This window comes from Myxocyprinus asiaticus, chromosome 18 (assembly GCF_019703515.2).
Source record: "Myxocyprinus asiaticus isolate MX2 ecotype Aquarium Trade chromosome 18, UBuf_Myxa_2, whole genome shotgun sequence".
Taxonomy (NCBI): domain Eukaryota; kingdom Metazoa; phylum Chordata; class Actinopteri; order Cypriniformes; family Catostomidae; genus Myxocyprinus; species Myxocyprinus asiaticus.
The window spans coordinates 367,501-387,500 of NC_059361.1; the positions used below are offsets into that span (position 1 = coordinate 367,501).

Sequence of the window (20,000 nt, forward strand, 5' to 3'; positions counted from 1 at the left end):
AAGAACCAGCACTGTGTATAAATGCTTTTAATATTACTGATCACACACACACACACACACACACACACACACACTGCTACTGTTTATGAGCGACCGCTGCACTAATTACCCTTCTTATCTAAACACAATACATCAACATCGTTACACGTCATTAACGGACCATTCGTTACGATTGCTCTCTGACCATAAATAAAAAGAGTTCAACAACTGCAGAACGTTGGGCTTTTTCCAGTTTATTAACTCTACTGTTGCGGAAATGTTGTAATTATGATAGGTTCATTAAAAACAGGAGTTTACAGGGTCTGATTTCACCCGTGTCGGGTTCGGATGAACGGTCGTTTGAGAGGGCGCAATGGGTCATTGACATTTAAGTAGCTGCCGTTCAGCAAACTCCAAATCTGTGCGGTGAACAAAGTTGCAATAAGTTTACTGACATCTGATATGCTGCAGAAACTTTAACATAATTGCAGCGTCCGTTGTGTGCTGCCATGTGAAAACAAACGTATCTGGCCAATGTATATTAATCCACCAAACAAACACAACTGTTTTCTTTTGCCCTCTTTCTAGTGCGTTATGAAGAAGGAAAACATTTGTTACAGTTCACTCCCCCTCCCACAAGATGGGCGGCTGCAAATGTCAATCATGCCTAAATCCGCCCCCCGTTTATACCAATAATCCACAAACACATCTATTGTTTTCTTTCTTTCCACATGTCAGCAATTAGGAAATCAGCTGCACAGCTGGTTTTCTGTAATGGTGTAAAACGCTGTTTACCTTGCAGAAGAGTGCGGGAACCTGCTGCAACTTCAGCCGATGGAAGACAAACACGTCATACACGGCCGCCACAGCGAGTACCGTCACGCCCTGCTCCTTCCACAGCATGCTACAGGAAGCACACGCCAACGTGCTCACAAACCACGGCCAGCTCCGCCCGTGCGCACCGCTCGTCCTCAGGGAGCAGTACCGTATGTAGCAGCGCAGGGCCAAGAGGAAGAAAAGAGCTGCTCCTACGTCGGCCCGACCCACGATGCCCGCCACGGCCTCGGTGTGTATGGGGTGAGCGGCGAAGAGAAGCCCGGCCAGCAGGCTCCAGCGGCCCGACCCCAGCAGCAGGCCGGAGAAGCTGGAGAAGAGCGCAGCGGCGGCGCAGTGGAGGAGCACATTGATCAGGTGATAGCTCCAGGGGTTCAGGCCGCTCAGGGCATAGTTGAGGCGGAAGGAGAGCGTGCAGAGTGGCCGGTACGACTTGTGGCTGCCGCTGTGGGTGAGAAGCGTGCCCCAGAAGTCATCATAGAAGATGTTGATCCAAGGCGTTTCGGGGAGAAGGTCCTGGTTGGTTTTGATAGCACGGCTGTGTGGGGAAAAAGAGAGAGTTTGTGTTTAACTATACACAAAACATATTGGTACTTGATGTATCACATGTGCTTGAACATTGTAGGTTTAAACATATATATATTTATATATAATAAATGTTTGTTTCATTAAACAATTGCATGCACATTTCATTTGCTAATATTATTAAAGTGTACTACAATTGTCGATAAACTGACCATGGACCACTTTGCTCCCTAGATATTGTTTAGCAGCAAATGCATGACTCTTTTTATACAGAATTTTAGATGTCAATGAAATCAGAATGGTTCAGATTAAATAAATGAAGCAGGACGTTTTTGGCTTTTCTGAGAGAAATCTCTCTTTGATGACATCGTTTGGACAACTGAAGGTCAGGTTAGTTCTCACATCACATCACTTGTTCTGTTATTATATGAGCTGCTTGTGTTGCTACAGACATTCATCATGTGTTGAAGTCCTGAGCTCAGACACAGCACTCTTGATGTAAGGTCACAGAGAGGTCACGGCTAAAACACACACATCACAGACATAAAAGCATGTATGAACTGAACAGTGACAAAGTCTTCCAGCCTCCTAAACTGCTCACTGGATCCATATGTATATAATTTAGATTTATTGCTGATGTGAAATAAAGAGACAATGACAACCTCTAACAATGCAATCATAATAATAAAAAAATTAAAATAAATAAATGTTAAAAACAATACTATTATTGCTCATAGTGATTTAAACCCGTAACCCTAAGTATTAAACTCTTTAAAAAGTCTATTTTCGCCTATGATTTTGGAGCAAAAATACAGGTCAAAAAATAACCTTAGAAAGGTGTCAGCATCATGATTTTATGTTTACACAGAGATTGGTAGATCTATTACTAAAATCAGTTGACTTCAGCAGCTCTTGCTGTATTATATGCCAATGGTGACAGTTCAAAAATGGGAAAACACACTTTTTCGTGTTCTTTTTCCAAAGTTGGAGTGCCTGTAACTCCAGAAGTATTAAAGATATCTCAATATCCTTTTAGATTCTGGATCAGAATAAACTTTTCTTTTGGTATCTTCATTTTTAAGACTCTACATTTTTAAATCCCAGAGATATGGGGCTCTCAATGTGGCTCCATCTGTAAATTGTTACATTTTACACATTTTCAATAGTCAAAAACCAACATGGGTCACATGGTATGAGGCTAGTTTTTTTTTTGTTTTTTTTTTTACAGGTCAAAGAAATACAGTGCATAATTGATGAAGAAAGCCCAAATATAAAATGCCATGGATGAATATTTATGGAGTAATCCATTATTTTGTAGAAGGGCGTCAAAATGACAATTTCCGCCTATGATTTTGGAGCAAAACTGCAGGTCAAAAAATAACCTTAGAAAGGTGTCAGCATCATGATTTTATGTTTACACAGAGATTGGTAGATCTATTACTAAAATCAGTTGACTTTAGCAGCTCTTGTTGCATTATATGCCAATGGTGACAGTTCAAAAATGGGAAAACACACTTTTCGTGTTCTTTTTCCAATGTTTGAGTGTCTATAACTCCAGAAGTATTAAAGATATCTTAAAATCCTTTTAAATGCTGGTTCAAAACAAACTTTCCTTTGTGTATCTTCATTTGTAAGGCCCTATATGGTTAAATTAAAGAGATATAGGGCTCTCAATGTGGCTCCATGCGAAAATCACTCATTTTTAATGGTCAATAAAACAAATGTGGGCCATATGGTATAAAGATTGTTTGGTCTGCAAAATACTAGCAACACACTAACATTATGACATTGTTTTACAAAGTCAAGTGTCAGTCACATATTCTTCAGAAATCTAGTTTTACTCCTTTATGTAATCAAGGTCTTTAATTTCTTCACATTCTGCCAAAAATAACAACATTCACAGCACAGAGATGAACTTGGAGAGGTTTTGTTTTCTGTGAGGGTTCAACTGGACAGAAAGAAGAGAAAAAATAAAAATAAAACGTAGTGAAACCGTGATTTTAACTTCTCCTCTGTGCTTAGGAGGGCTCAGGACATGTACCGCACCCTTCACCAAAAACAAATCCTCAACAGAAAGACAGGGACCTCCTTGTAGCCCTAAGCAAGTATGAAGTGGCACCAAATGTGTGTCAATCAAACCAATCTGTCCGTGCCAGAATCAGAGCACTGGCTTTCCCACAGAGAGAGACAAAGAGACAGAAAGAGTGAATGGGAATGAGATTAGGAAAGAGTCTGAGCTGGGACGCAGACAGCGCACACTTGCACCTGTTGGCTCATGGAGACCTCAATAATAAAGGCCAAAGATTAAACAAACTATTTAAAAAAGCAAAATAAGCGAAGAATGCTGAAAGACAGAGATGGACAAAAGAATGTCGAGTGGGCCGTTTACTTCCTGTGAGATGTCTTAGGACACACCGATTCAACTTCTTCAACAAATGGTCAAAATGGAGAAATTATTTGGGTCATGCAGGCTCAAAAAGCTAGAGTATCTACAGATAACAGTTCTACAGTATAAGATATGTGTTTACATTATAAATAAAACATCTGAGTTCACAGATTACATGCTTTTTGTCACAAGAAATATTTTTGCCTAGCAGAAAATTCTGAAAAAAATAATATAGGTGACTTGAGACAAAAGCAAAATGATGCAAAATTATTTATAACGTGACCTCTGAAATACGCCACTTAATGATTGACAGCTGAGATGCACTTTCTCTACAGTGCGGGGCGGGTGTTAAAGAGTCTTGCAGCCAATGAAAGTGCATATATAAAATGATATTTTATACCATAAGGAAAGCAGTGTAAGATAAATAACTGACAACCTCACGTGGGCCACTGAAAATGTCAATTTGAACAGGCGTGGCTCAGGGAACATGTGTGAGGAAGGGAGAGTCAGAAGAGGCGAGAGACTCTGACACATAATGAGCCCACGCTGTCTGCATCATACCGCCCAACACGCCCAAGAGCCCTAAAGGCAAGAAAACAACAAACACGTGTACACAAAGCAACTAGGCAGTTACGTTATTCCATATGCAGTCATCCATGCCAAACTCCATGTCATTCAAACTCTAGGCCCTCATATCTCACTGAGCATACACGTCTACCCCCGTGAGCATGAATGTATGTCTACATATATGATGATGGACTGAACCAGAGCGAAATGAGTCTCCTCAGAGAGTGCAAAAGATGACATACAAAGCGGTAATTAAATACACCACCACACGTGTGATAATGCGCCATACGAGTCCCTTCAGTGATTGAACGTGCAATTAACACAGAATGGCACAAATAACAGCGTTCCAAAGAAACATGTTTACAAGAGAGCGATATCTCAAATGAGAGAAGTGTGAGTTAACTGGCATCAGTCTCTGATGCAATGCCAAAGTCTTTGATGATCTGCTGCTAAGTAGCACGGCATGCCTGCCAACAGTGAGTGTATTCCCTCGTCATCCACAGAAACAGATGGAAACTGAGAAAAGTCAAGAGATTTTTTTTACAATAAACTAGCTCTTATATTGTCTAAAGAAAATGTGAGTGGTGCTCGTCCATGCAAAACTCGCCACTATGATGGTATGTTTTAGGGATTCACCGATGGATCGGCCAATTATTGACCAAATTTGAACCATCAGCATATCGGCCATAAGCATGACAATGCTCATATAAAAACCAATGGTTTATTTATAATTCATTAAGTAAATGTGTTGTATTGTATCACCAAGACAAAGATGCTATATTTACAAAGCTACACAAGAGCTGGTAGAACAGGCCCACTTATAAACTACATTTATAAACTAAATGTTTAATGCCAAATTTCCCTTCTGTAACTGAATGGATAGTACACTTCAAACTAAACTAAAGTTTATAATCATTGTTCTGTGTGTAATATAAAGAAACCCCTGCCTATCATAATATGTTTATAAAGGGATTATAAACAGAGTCCTTCCATCCTTCTTTATAGGTGCAAAATTATAGTGTTCAGAGTAGAATGAGAAACATGACACAAACTTATTGTTTCCTGTTCCTTCAATGTTTGTCTTGTTTTGCACATTTCAGATTTCTCGGCTTATAATCCCTTTTTTGTGGAGAAATGGGAGTGAGTTGAATTAATTCTATTTTCATTTAAATTAATTTGAGTTAAGTTGCACGGTATTGACCAAGGTCAAGAACATAATATGTCAAATGTGAGTTATATTGTTTAGAACTGCAAAAACAGAAGGGTCAAAAATGTTTAAGAAATGCAAAATAACTTTTACCCACATCGATTGACAAGTTATCACATTTAGTTTCATCTTTTTTTTAAAATCTTTTTATCTTGTAATTATCTCTTTTATCGTGTCTCTCTTTAAAATGTTGGCCTGTCATGAGTTCAACAGATCTAATATTCAATGGAAAGTTTTTATTGTTAGAACAATAAATATGCTTTTTCACCTACAGTGATCTGATGACAAAGTACGGTTGGTTAGTGGCAAAATATCGGTATCGGCCTATAGTTTTTCATTAAAATCGATATTGGACAAAATGCATGCATCTAGAAGGGTGTTGCTATTCAGTTTTTAGGGTGTTTTGGGGGGTTTCTATGTGGTTGCTTACTGGCCCAAGTGAAAAGATTCCTACACCCTTGAGTCTCTATGATATTCGATATGACTCAAGTCCCTCCTTCAATGTAAATCTACAACATACAAAATCAATCAATCAAGTTTGTTCGCTATAAAAAATAAATACAAATCAAACCTCTCCAGAAATCATTCACATCCACAAAGAATACAGATTTGTTTAAATACCTATAGCAATATTTACATGTACTGAATTTTGGGAGATGGTTTTATCAAAAGGGATTCAAAGGATACATTTATGTTTATGTTTTTTATTTATTTATTTATTCCCCTTTTCACCCAATTTGGAATACCCAATTCCCACTACTTAGTAGGTCCTCGTGGTGGCGCGGTTACTCACCTCAATCCGGGTGGTGGAGGACAAGTCTCAGTTGCCTCCACTTCTGAGACCGTCAATCCGTGCATCTTATCACGTGACTCGTTGTGCATGACACCGCGGAGACTCACAGCATGTGGAGGCTCATGCTACTCTCCACGATCCACACACAACTTACCACACGCCCCATTGAGAGTGAGAACCACTAATCACGACCACGAGGAGGTTACCCCATGTGACTCAACCCTCCCTAGCAACCGGGCCAATTTGGTTGCTTAGGAGACCTGACTGGAGTCACTCGGCACACCCTGGATTCGAACCCGCGACTCCAGGGGTGATAGTCAGCGTCAATACTCGCTGAGCCACTTATGTTTATTTTATTTAAAAAAGGGACAATGCACATTAATTACCATGAGCACTTATGTCCATCATGTAAATGTCCCAGATTTAGTCATACAGGCTCATTTTCATCTGCAGTTCTGTACGGTATTTTACAATCCCCACCAGTAGTAGCTCTAGTTAATGAGTTTTGATTTAGTTTGATAAACTCATTGAGTGGAGGTGGGGCCAATATCTGTACAATATCTGCAAATTTGATCATATTTCCCCAGTTTAGGATATCATATTTAGTTCAAATGTTACAATGATTATATGAATTATACTTCCAGTGTTTTCAAAGCCTGCTTATAGAGTCTTTCTACTGATTGTAATGTGGTCCAGCTGGTAACAGTTCATGTGTGAGAGAATCATGGCACTGATGTACAACTTTGAGGCCTCAGTAGTCAAATTGTTCCTAATGTGTCTAAAATTTGCCAAATTGAATTTGATTCTGTTCACAACATTTTTATCTTGTGTTTTGAACAGCTGTGAATCTATTATTATGCCTAAATATGTATACTCATGCACTACTGATAGTCTTCTCCCTGCTAATAGAACATCTGGCTCTGGATCTCTATTTGCAGACTTTATAAAAAACATACATACAGTTTTGCTGACATTAAGCTGTAAACATGAGTTTGTTAACCAATTAGAGATATTAACCATTGAAGCTGATAATTATTCTGTGGCTTGCTTCTTGTTTAATGTGAATATATGACCGTATCATTAGCATACATCTGACGATTTACAATAGCTGGACAAACTTCAGGCAGGGCGTTAATATACAAACTAAATAACAAAGGACCCAATGTTGAACCTTGAGGTACGCCAACGAAATTATCAGCCATTTGTGAGGTTTTATGGTCTACCCGAACACACTGTATTCTGTAGGTAAGGTATGATTTTATCCATTTCATCACATTAGGTGAAGAATTTAACTTTGATAACTTGTTAATTAGAACCTCATGATTAACTGTATCAAAGGCTTTCTTTAAATCCAGGTAGACAGCTCCTTCCACACCTCCCTTGTTCAGTTTACCTTTAATATTTTCCAGAAGAAAACAATTACCAGTTTCTGTGGAATGATGCAATGAGAATGAAGTACTATTCATATGTGACATTATCTGTTCAGAGATCCATGTTTGATACTGCCGGAAGGATACTAATGGGTCTGTAATTACTAATAACCGTGTGTTCACCTGATTTGAACACTGGTATAATTATTGAGACTTCCAAGCACTTAGAAACACTCCTTCATTAATGGACCAATTAACAATGTTTGAAATAGGAGGAATGGGTTTTGATAAATACTGTATCCATCCCATATACCTCCTTTGCCCTTGAACAGTTGAGAGAGGAAATAATCATATGTACTTTGGTCACTTCTCTAAAAGTCAGAATGGGAACATCAGTATTTAGGGGAGTGACTCAATAATGTGATTAGGGAATTTCTGAGTCAGAGATTTTGTAGAATCAATAAAATAATGATTAAATGCTGTTGCTACTTTACTTGGATTTTGGGTCACATTCTCCTCTATATTTAATTCTATTGTTTTATTAATGGTATTAGATTTCCCTGTCAATTTCTATAATTTCTGCCAGATTTCTTTGGCATTTCCCTTTGTGTCACTTATAACCTTAATGAAAAATGTTGCTTTTGACATTCTGAGCACTTTTACAACCTTATTTCTTCGTGTGGTAAATAAACATCTCTCATGTTCCATCTTATTCTTGAGACCGTGATCCCTTTGTTTCATGAGTAATGAAATTTTTTAATTTAATCATGGTAGATAGTGTCTTTGGCTTGGTTTACGTTTCACTTTCCTCATAAAACTACGTATAGTTGTTTGGAGTTCCGCAATAAAAGAATTACAGTAATCATCCATACATTTATGTACAAAGGGCTCATTCCAATTTCTTTCTTTTTTTTATTTTATTTTATATATTACTAACATATGTCTTTATTTTGAATGGTTAGAACATTATTACCCAAATCTTACACAAGGAATCTTTTTCTTTTTATAATGGAAATTAAATCATGGCACTTTAACATGGCAGTTTTCATGGAAATAACTTTGAGGCATCAGAAAATCACACTTTTCATTGTGTTAAAAATAACAGATTTCATGAATTCTAAATAATATTCATAGATATAGTTATTTGAATTATCTTTGCAGTTTTCTTTATGAATGAAAAAGTGAAGAAGTTTATATATAGAACTGATCATTGGTCAGCTGCAGAAGACAGAATGCTGCCATTGCCAATAGGACGCCACAGACAGGCACCAGCAGGCAGTTCTTATATTTGAGCCACACCCCTTCTTCTGTCTCAACCTCAGTGACTCTCCTGTTCTTCTTTCTATGTCCTTTCTGTCATTTCTCGAACACCTCGTGCTCCGCCTGCTGTTTTCTCATTTCTTCCTCCAGAGCGGCTCTTTCCTCCGCTGCACAAGCCTCAGCATGTTTCTTCTGCAGCTCTCGACACATGTCATCACACACGACCAAATCATCCTCCAATCTCACACAAGAACATGGGAACTCCTTTATAAACCTCTTACAGGGACATTTCACCTTCACCCTCTGAATGCAATTTAGTTCACAATCCCCTGCGTGACACAACAGCTAACAGCGATGCCCACAACTCAACTGTTTGGGACATTGATTCTGACAGGAGCTCAGCAGCTTTTTGCCTTGATCATCAGCAGATGTGAACTTCAGGCATTCGATATAGAGGTTGGAGATCTTGCAGTGACAGTGCTGGCGGATTATCTGGGGGGGGGGGGCAGTTACCATGGTGACAGGGAAGGGCACAAGGATGGGTACAGCCTGCAGGACGGGGCTTTGAACAACCCTCCTCACACTGCACACACTCTTTACCAGCCTTTGTTCTATCTGAATGTGGCACAGCAGTCAAACGGTGGCACTCCAGACTGCACGTGTGGTTACTGCAAGATAAAGTTTGTCCACATGCACGTCTGCAGGAGAACAGCCCATGAGCATGACATGGAACTGGACTCACCTCATGTTCTCCCAAACAGCTTATTGGTATGGGTACCGAGCAGGGTGGGCAAGGTAGAGCTGTGCACAAAAATGCAGGAGTTACCGGTTGTTCCCACGGACCCACCAACAGAGCCTGGTCATTGGTTTTAACCAGCATATAGTCATGATATGGCGCTGGGCAGAAGTGGGCACAGTCTGGTAACAGACGTTGGCAGGGCTGCTTACAGGGAAGACAAGGGCCGAAATGACACCTGTGCCGCTCCAGAGACAAATGATGACAGGACGGAGGTTTCCTGTAGAGTTCTTTACAATATGGCGGTTTAGTGCTTCTTTCTCTTCCACAGGGAACAGAGATCAACATGGAGCCGCAATCACAGCAAACTTCAACCATCTCCGGACACGGAACAGCTCCCTTCATGACACACTGACGGACATTTGTGATTTCTGCAGCACAACATTCGACTGCAGTTCAGGTCACATGGAGGGCAGTTACCAGGGCAACACTTTCTCTTGCACTGGTATCGGTTGCAGGTTCAAGTCTTGTTGCATTTGGACTCACACATATATTTTTTATGACAGGGCAAGAGTTTACTGTAGCGACTGCAGCGACACATCTTTTCCACCATCTATCTGCAGGTCTCACAGGCTCCTCTATGGCAGCGCATCGAGCAGGTGTGCAAAGCACAATCCAGCTTCTTACCACAGGTGTTGCTGCAGGTGGGCACATCAACCGTGCATAGCAACACACTCTTGGTCTTGCCGCAGGAACACGAGCGGTTTCCTGCGCAAGGACATTCTCCACACACACCAGCGTGACACACACTCACACGTGTGATTCCCACAGGACAGTAGACGAACACACCTGATCACAGTGCCACTCTGGACACGCACAAGCCTGCACACTGACCCAAAGACATGCCGAACATTCACCTGTGTGACAGGTGTTTGTACAGGTGTGTATTCTGCATGGCAGCGTCTGGCCGCAGGTCTGTGTGCAGCTCCACACTTTAGCACTGCAGTGACGCAGGACATGAGATGATTTCCCACACAGACATGACACACTCACCATCTTTGGACAGGGAGGACATGGACCTGGATGACACAGCAGAAGGCAGCGATGACCACAGGACGGGTTAAAGTCACGGTCACACACCTGCCCACAGGAATGTGGGAGGAGCCAGGAGTCTGGTGCAGGCTCCACCTCTTTCCCACAGTAACAGTAATAACGAATGGGCATCTCACGAGGACTGTATTTATACCTGCACTTCGGACATGGCCACGGGTGATCTTTTTTCCCAAAATCCTCTTCGGTCACTGAAGACATGAGGAAGATGGAGTCTTTAGCCCATTTCTGAATGCAGGTGATGTGAAAAATACAGTAACAGCCCAAACAACTCCACACGGCTTGTGTTCTCTTGACCAAAGCGATTCAGATGAGGCATGTAATTCCTCCAGACTGACAAACGTAATTTAAATAATGATGCATCTGTTCCAGAAGACTGACATCACTGTCACCTGTGTGTGAGGTATACGGACAAAGAGCCAACTGAAGAATCTGCCCTCGTTTCCCTCCACCTGCTTCATCTTCATCATCATCAGAGGAAGAGCTTAACGCCTCTGTGGCCAATCGCTGAGCGGCAGCCTGATCAGACCTTCTGATGTCATCAAACACTTCAACATGTTTGCCCTGAATAAAAATCATTGTTCTACAGTAACCATAGTTTAACCATGGCATTTGTAGTAAAATCATAGTAACCACAATATAAACATGGTTACAATATATAGTAAAATCATGGCTACTATATAGAAACTACAGTATTACTGTTGTAAAACCATGGTTAATTGTGTCAAAACCATGATTTCTTCAATGAAATCCATCCTGACAGCAGTCATGGTTACTACAATATTACTATAGTAAAACCATGGTTTAACCAAAAAAACCTTTTCTCTAATTAATAAATCAACATTTTAACTTAATACCAGCACTATTACGCTACATGCATCAACATCAAATGCATTTCAAACTCTACTGCACATATATTCAATATTCGGAAGCTGCACGTCACTACAGAATGAACTCTGCAATTAAAATGGACACAAGGGAAATTGTGACACGGCTCGAGTGTTTTAATCATACTTTTAATCTCGAGAGCGTGCTTAAAAATGAAAGGGAGTGTGTGCAGTTTCAGCTCATCTGCAGCTCTGTGCGCGCCGTGTGCTATCTTTCCCCAGTGATTCCGGCGTAAATGATCATGTGTCGATGTATTACCAGTATTCGGCACTCGTGTCGAGCGATGTCTGCAGTGCCTGTTTTGTAAATGTTTTTTGAACATTGCTGTTGTAATTGACTGCAAAAAGAAAATGTTTTCAGACAGGAGACCTAAATAATGCAGGGGGCTTCTCTATTAGCGGCTCTTTTTCTCCACTTGCCATTTTCAACTACACACAACGCTTGCAGAACTGTGATGTCATCAAGTTGACCCACGTGAAACACAGGCAGTGTGTATCCATTTACAGATCCATTCAGGTGCATTAGCAGAGGTTGTAACTGTGCATGTCTATTTGACGCTTTCTTTTCTTCACTTTCCTTGAGGTGAACCGCGGTGCCAAAGCTTCCCGAATCATGGGTGGCAAACCATGCGGTTCGTTTTTTTACAGAGAACCATTACACCTCTAATAAACATTCTCTGCAAGTGCCACTAGATGATGTCGAACTGGGCCCACGTCACCCGCAGTTGGCCCGGGATTAAGATGCACATCCCCCGCAAGCAGGAGTGTGACAAACAGGTATCCAGAAAGGTTCCTCAGCAGTTTGGGAGACTTGCATTTGGTCGTTTTGTTTTTGAAAGTGGCGTTTGGGATAATCGCTTTTCCATTATTAAGAAAATTGCAATATGTAGCAAATTGTCTGACTGGCAAACACATGCCGGTATATCCACAGACCAAATGAAGCACTAGATGTTTGGGTCAGGTGTTTTTATTCCCCGTGCATTGAGCTCGATTAAATGTATTGGCCATACGCGGACGCACTGAGTTGGCGAACAAGAGTCACAATATAGAAGACAATTCATGTAGTAATCTTGAAATGAAGAAAGTTGCTTTTGAATATGTTACCACTTGCAGTATGGTATTGCTGTTGCAGAGAAAGAATTAGAGGGCTGAATATCAGCAAGGCAGCATCTGCCTTACCGCACGCCACAATTTTATCATCCATTTAATTACGACCTTGATGTTGCTGGTGCCATTCTGTACCGGTTGAGCTACTTGAGCCTTAGCAAAAACACCAGCAACAAACTGCTGCAGGAAACAGCAGAAAGAAATGGGTCACTTTTGTTAGTCTTTAGGGACCTTTTGAACAACACAAGTTAAAATTTTAAACTTTTGCCTTTCAAGTGTCTGAAAGTAAAACACACGGTTTGAGAGCTACCGTCCTCCATGAGATTAAGCCCCTCTGTGATCAGACACATCACAATTCTCTGCTTAACGTTCAATCATTCACTCTCTTGGCCGAGTTTCTCATTTTCCCCCCTCAGGTATGCCTACTTTATTTTCTCTGAGCCATTTGTCAAATTAGATCTTCGTCCTTCCGAATAAAGGACTAACACGAGAGCCATTGTGCTTCAATTACACCTCTGAATCACTTGGAAGAAGCTGCAAGTGTTCTGCATACTGCGGTGGTCCAGAGAAAACAAACATCACAGCCTGAAGCCTCGCAGCAGCTCAGACTCCACAGTGGAGCATGAAGACTCGTGCCAGGACCAGCGGGCGAGGATGTCTGAGATCAGAACGAGAGAGAAACACCTGGAGCTCCAGAGGTGGATCATGTTGAGGTTGCGTGATGACTGAATGAATTCTTGATCCGCTGCCTGATTCAGTTTGACATCAGACTCAAAGGAATGATTGTAATTGGTGTTATTGAGACTCATCGTGTATACGTTGATCTCTTGTCTCTATGATCAGTAGAGAATGTAGACAGGATGAGAGGAGAAGGACAAAACGTGGAGTTCAGGAGAGAGGAGGATTTATACCAAAGTCTCGTTCAAGGCAAGTCAGTCCACTCTGCGGGCATCTTTGGAACAGTCCCTGGCAGCTATTGTCTATGGAAACAAGTGGCATGCAAGTACAGCACCTGTCTACTTGAATGGGGAAAGACCGAAATCTGACAACAACAGTATCATAAATTGTGCTTCATTACCTCAGATCACGATAGCTCATGAAGCTAATGCGCGTTCTCAAATTGACTGACAGTCGATGACTGTTAACTGTCATTAATAAACATTTACAGTATTTATCCATTTCATTAACATTAAAATACTTATTTTGTGTGGGACATCTGCCATATTCTGTATCTAGGATACCTATCCAAAACAAGCTGAGAAGTGGGCTCCTGAATGACTATTGCTGTTTTATACATCAGTGAGTCAAGACTAAACTCTCACCTTGACAAAAGCTCCATTCACACATGCAACCAGGTAAATTATAGGAAAACTGCTGGGTTGCCTTTACTGGTAAATGTGCCAAATGTGCTGTTCACACATGAAACTACTTTCCATTTTTTCATTTTTTTTCATGTTGCTACCATTCACACATCAACACCAAATGCCGTTAAGCTATGTGACGTTATTTGGAAGAAATGACCTCAACATGACTGCGCCAGATATGTGGGCTTTTAGTTTGAAAACATGGCGGGGTATGATTCTGTAGCTGAATGTATGCGGTCGGCAATGTTGGTGGTGGTTTTTAGTTTTTTCGTTTTTTGGCAAATGTTTTCTTTTATGCACTTGCTCGAGACTCAATGACACCGTATGTGATGACTTCAAATGAGACTACTGAACTACAGAGAAGAAAATGCTGTCGGTATCATCCGAAGGTGGAGATGCTATCTGAGGCTGAAAAGCACAGTAATATATCGTATGGCGCTTTGGGCAAAACCCGCTTCAACACGCCCCCAAAGTTGTTGACGGGGGGGGGGGGTGCCTCGTGCCGCACCCCCGCAAGATGCCGCCCAGGGCAACTGCCCGTTTCGCCCATGCCTATATCCGCCACTGACACATACCATCAATTAAGAACATTTAAAGGTAATGATACAACTTTGTAATAAGGAAAACTGCCAGAGAAAAATGTATCAGTATCAGGGTCGTGTTCACACATGACCTCTAAACTGGAAATTGTAGATAATTTTCTGGAAAAGGCCGTATGTGTGAACGAGACTATTGGTCCTCTTAGCAGAGATTGGTTACAAAGCACAAGCACATGAATAAATGGGTTAATTATGGTAGCTGTGATTGTAATCTCCAATATTTATTCACATAAAAAGTGGTCTTTTCATTATACACATTGTCATTTATATTAATATTTATATTTCTGGTACAAATGTACTGCAGCATTAGATCAAAAAACACTAAAATATTTTGCAAACTCAGTATGTGATGTTCCTATATACGCTACTTCTATGGCTGCACGATAACGTAAAGCAGGACGTTCGGGCACTTTTGCATAAAGCACTGATGTCCAATGAAGACAAATAAGAAATGCTAAATCAGTTTTAAATCGCAATAAGTTACATTTGGAAATAGTATCGTATTACACCCCAGATATTGCTTTAATATCGTCGTCCCAGCTGATTTACATTCCTAAAGTCTAGTTGAATATTTAAGCATGTAAAGAGTGCATTCTTGCTCCAGCAGCACTCTTGATGCATCTCGAGGGATCAGTGGGATCACGCAATTACAAACCGGCCCACATCGGCTCATCTAGAGTCCAATCAAGCGTGCGGGGATACTGTGAGCACTTCTGTCAAAGTGTGTTTGCTTATCACTCTCTCCCGCCATGCCTGGCACATAGTTACGGTTTGGGTGACCGCAGCGCTAATGAGAAGTGAAATCCAAAATAATCCATTTGTAATCTAGAGGCAGTTTGCTCAGCAAGAGGAGCCTGAACGCTGCGGTGTCGATGGCAGTCGCGAACTCAATGTTTTCACACAAGCACTGCTCGGCTTCATCCAAAACAAAGGCTCAAAATTCAAGCCACTCAAAGTGTCTGGAATCAAAAGCAGCGAATGACCCATTACACAACAGTTTTCCAAGAATCGCTTTTCCTTCTTTTACGATTCTGACACATAGTTGTCTTGACACACGGTTAGCTTAGTGCACAAAGAGATCATAACAGTAAATCCTTTCTGCCAAAGTACATAAAGTTCAGCAAGTGCTCGTAAAATACAAGAACATCAAGCGATTCAAGGGAATCCTCAGTGGATTTTTAAAGGTGAAGTGGGTAATTTTTTCCAAGCCCAGTTTAATATGCAGACACAACTGTAAGTGTGAAAGCTGTGACAAAACATTCTTCTGTCGGAGCGTCCGGCTAACCCGACACGGCAACACTGGCTCAACCAATGGCGTGAGTGTGGGCGGGACAATTGACCATTGAAGAGAGAGAGAGAGAGAGAGAGAGAGAGAGAGAGAGAGAGAGAGAGAGAGAGAGAGTGTTTGAAAAAACCTGTTTGATTATTCCTGCAATAGAAACGACACACTTCGGCTTTAAATGCACTTCAAAATAAATAAACACAGCAACCCAATTCATTCATCTAAACGCAAGAAAAAACAAAAACAATCTTCTGAAAATGTAAGACAGTGCAGAATTGTTTTGTATTTGTGCCAGCGAGTGAAAAGCGGGAAGAAAAGCACAGGCAGGAGGGAGATGTGTTTTTCAGTTTGCCAAGTATGTGTCATCACCGGCCTCAGCGTCTGAAAGAGCCACAGTCATATTTTGAGAGTTCCTCCAGAGATCCGTCCGCTCCGTCCACTCGCTCTCCTGCCTGAGCTTTTGTCTGTCGTTTCTTCCCATGAGAATGCTGCGAGTCAATAACACAATACTCAACCCTTCAGTGAGAAGAGCTCTTGAGGACGACGGCTTGTTCCTTTGTGCCGTTTCATTAAGACAAGCTGTATGTGCTATAAAAGAACGAATATCAATTCATTTGTCAGACAGAAATAAAGGACTGAACTGTTTTTTCTTTTTTTGGGGTAGGAGCTCATACAAAGTGCAAGTTCTTTCTTTAGGGGTTATAACATGTCATATCAACCAAATATACAGAAAGTACCTTGACAGAATGTTTATTATTATTATTATTATTATTATGTTATTACTCCTTCTGAAGAAAGATAAACATAAATGATGATGAAAGCCAAAATATTTAGTCAATATTACTGAGCAATCCATTATTTTGTAGAGGATTAAAAAGCAAAATGTTTGCCTTGGTAGGTCTATTATTTATTTATTTATTTATTTAATTTTATTTTTTTATTATTTGTTTTTACGGAAAGGGAAATGCATAGAACCATTTCATTTAGGGGCATTTAAGGATTTTAGGGAGAGATTTAACCATATAGGGTCTTAAAAATGAAGATATAAAAAGGAAAGTTTATTCTGATCCAGAATCTAAAAGGATGTTGAGATATCTTTAACACTTCTGGAATTATAAGAACTCCAACTTTGGAAAAAAGTGTTTTTTCCCATTTTTGAACTGTCACCATTAGCATATAATACAGCAAGAGCTGCTGAAGTCAACTGATTTTAGTAATAGATCTACCAATCTCTGTGTAAACATAAAATCATGATGCTGACACCTTTCTAAGGTTATTTTTTTGACCTGCAGTTTTGCTCCAAAATCATAGGCGGAAATTGTCATTTTTACCCCTCTCTTCAAAATGATGGATTATTAAGAAAATACTGATACACGGCATTTAATGTATTGGCTTCATCATTATTTATTTGTTTCTTTCATCAGTAAAAACTAAATATATCTACTGTATATCAGGGTTTCCGTTAGCCGGTAATTACCGTTTTTTTGGGCACTAAAATGTCCTAATGTCTGACATTCAAACACTGCCGGACACAATGTCTGGTGAAAACATAAACACGATGCGTCAGAGACTCCTTTAGTTGATGTCTCGAGTGCACAGTGTGACACATGATAACAGATCTTCGCTCCCACGGAGGGTTAAACTTTAAACCTCAGTACGTTCTTATACACGACTACAGCGCGTTGCATCCCGCACACTGGCTAAAGCAGCCGGTGTTATTTCCATTTCGAGAAGCTTCTCACTTCAGAATCACATTAACCTTGCGTTGCCGTCTTTTGGAGAGGAGGACACCGGGCTTATGTGAATCTCAAGTTGTAGAGAAACACATTTTACTTCATTTTGGCAGCCAAACGCTTTTGTGCTATCAACAAATCTGAGTTAAAAATAGTCATAAAAATAAAGAGCCAAGGAAATTAGCCAAGGTAAGAAATTATGTGACTTAAAACTTATTTATTTTAATATTTATTTATAAATGAAAATATATGTGGCAAATTGCAGTTTAGTTGTTTTGTTTTGCCCCCATTGTTGATTTTTTTTATTATTATTAAATGTCAATTCCATGACGGCCATTTATTTTATTTTTTATTTTTTAATGAAAAAGTAGCTATAATCAACAAATGTTTATTGTTAATTTGATTGTGTCATTATTATCCTATATCGCATTATTGTGCACGGTTCATCACATTTACAGCACAAAATAAACACAGAAATGAGATAACCAGATTTTTTCTAATTTGTCCGCAAACTTTATTATTCCCGGAAACATTGGCCAGCACCAAAATATCTTAGCAGAAACTCATACATATAGCAAAAACAACATTTTTGGCCAGTGCCCCCTGTTTGAGTTGACACAGAATGACCCATGTCTTTCCTTTCTTAGAATACAGCAATCATTCAGTGCTATAGTACACAGTACTTTTATCTGATAAATCACTGTACCATGGTACAGACACAGTGCTTTTAATAAGAGAGTAAAAAACACAAGAACAATACAAGAGTTTTCCATTTATAGCATTCAACCCTCAATGTCAACAAACACTCCAAAGTAAAGTCAAGGAATCAATGAGGAGGTTCTGAGGGGCTTAACGGGAACCTCAAACAATGTTTGTGAGAGATCAAGATCCTCTGCTGGCGACCGCATTTCTGTTGGTTATTGAGGTGAATCAGACACACACACACACACACGTTATTGAGGTGAATCAGACACACACACACACACGTTATTGAGGTGAATCAGACAAACACACACACTCACACACACACACGTTATTGAGGTGAATCAGACACACACACACACACGTTATTGAGGTGAATCAGACACACACACACACACACACACACGTTATTGAGGTGAATCAGACACACACACACACACACACACACACACACACACACACGTTATTGAGGTGAATCAGACACACACACACACTCACACACACACACACACACACACACACACACACACACACACACGTTATTGAGGTGAATCAGACACACACACACACACATGTTATTGAGGTGAATCAGACACACACACACACACGTTATTGAGGTGAATCAGACACACACACACACTCACACACACACACGTTATTGAGGTGAATCAGACACACACACACACACACGTTATTGAGGTGAATCAGACACACACACACACACACACACACGTTATTGAGGTGAATCAGACACACACACACACACACTCACACACACACACACACACACACACACACACACACACACACACACACGTTATTGAGGTGAATCAGACACACACACACACACACACACAAACATGTTATTGAGGTGAATCAGACACACACACACACACACACACATTATTGAGTTGAATCAGACACACACACACACATACACATACACACATACACACACACATTGAGGTGAATCAGACACACACACACACACACACACACACACATGTTATTGAGGTGAATCAGACACACACACACACACACACATGTTATTGAGGTGAATCAGACACACACACACACATACACACACACACACACGTTATTGAGGTGAATCAGACACACACACACACAAACATGTTATTGAGGTGAATCAGACACACACACACACACACACACATATACACACACACATTATTGAGGTGAATCAGACACACACACACACACACACACACAAACATGTTACTGAGGTGAATCAGACACACACACACACACGTTATTGAGGTGAATCAGACACACACACACACACACACGTTATTGAGGTGAATCAGACACACACACACACTCTCACACACACACACACACACACACACACGTTATTGAGGTGAATCAGACACACACACACACTCTCACACACACACACACACACACACGTTATTGAGGTGAATCAGACACACACACACACACACACGTTATTGAGGTGAATCAGACACACACACACTCTCACACACACACACACACACACACGTTATTGAGGTGAATCAGACACACACACACACACGTTA

At 40.5% G+C, this 20,000-nt stretch overlaps 1 protein-coding gene across 1 annotated transcript in view; it reads right to left on the reverse strand.

Moving 5' to 3' along the window:
* The window catches only part of tmtc2b (transmembrane O-mannosyltransferase targeting cadherins 2b), a 192,921-nt gene that overhangs the window by 78,333 nt on the left and 94,588 nt on the right, over nucleotides 1–20,000 (reverse strand). The window contains exon 2 of the mRNA XM_051724587.1: nucleotides 775–1,351. Coding sequence (XP_051580547.1) covers nucleotides 775–1,351 — 577 coding nt within the window. The remainder of the gene's footprint in view (nucleotides 1–774; nucleotides 1,352–20,000) is intronic.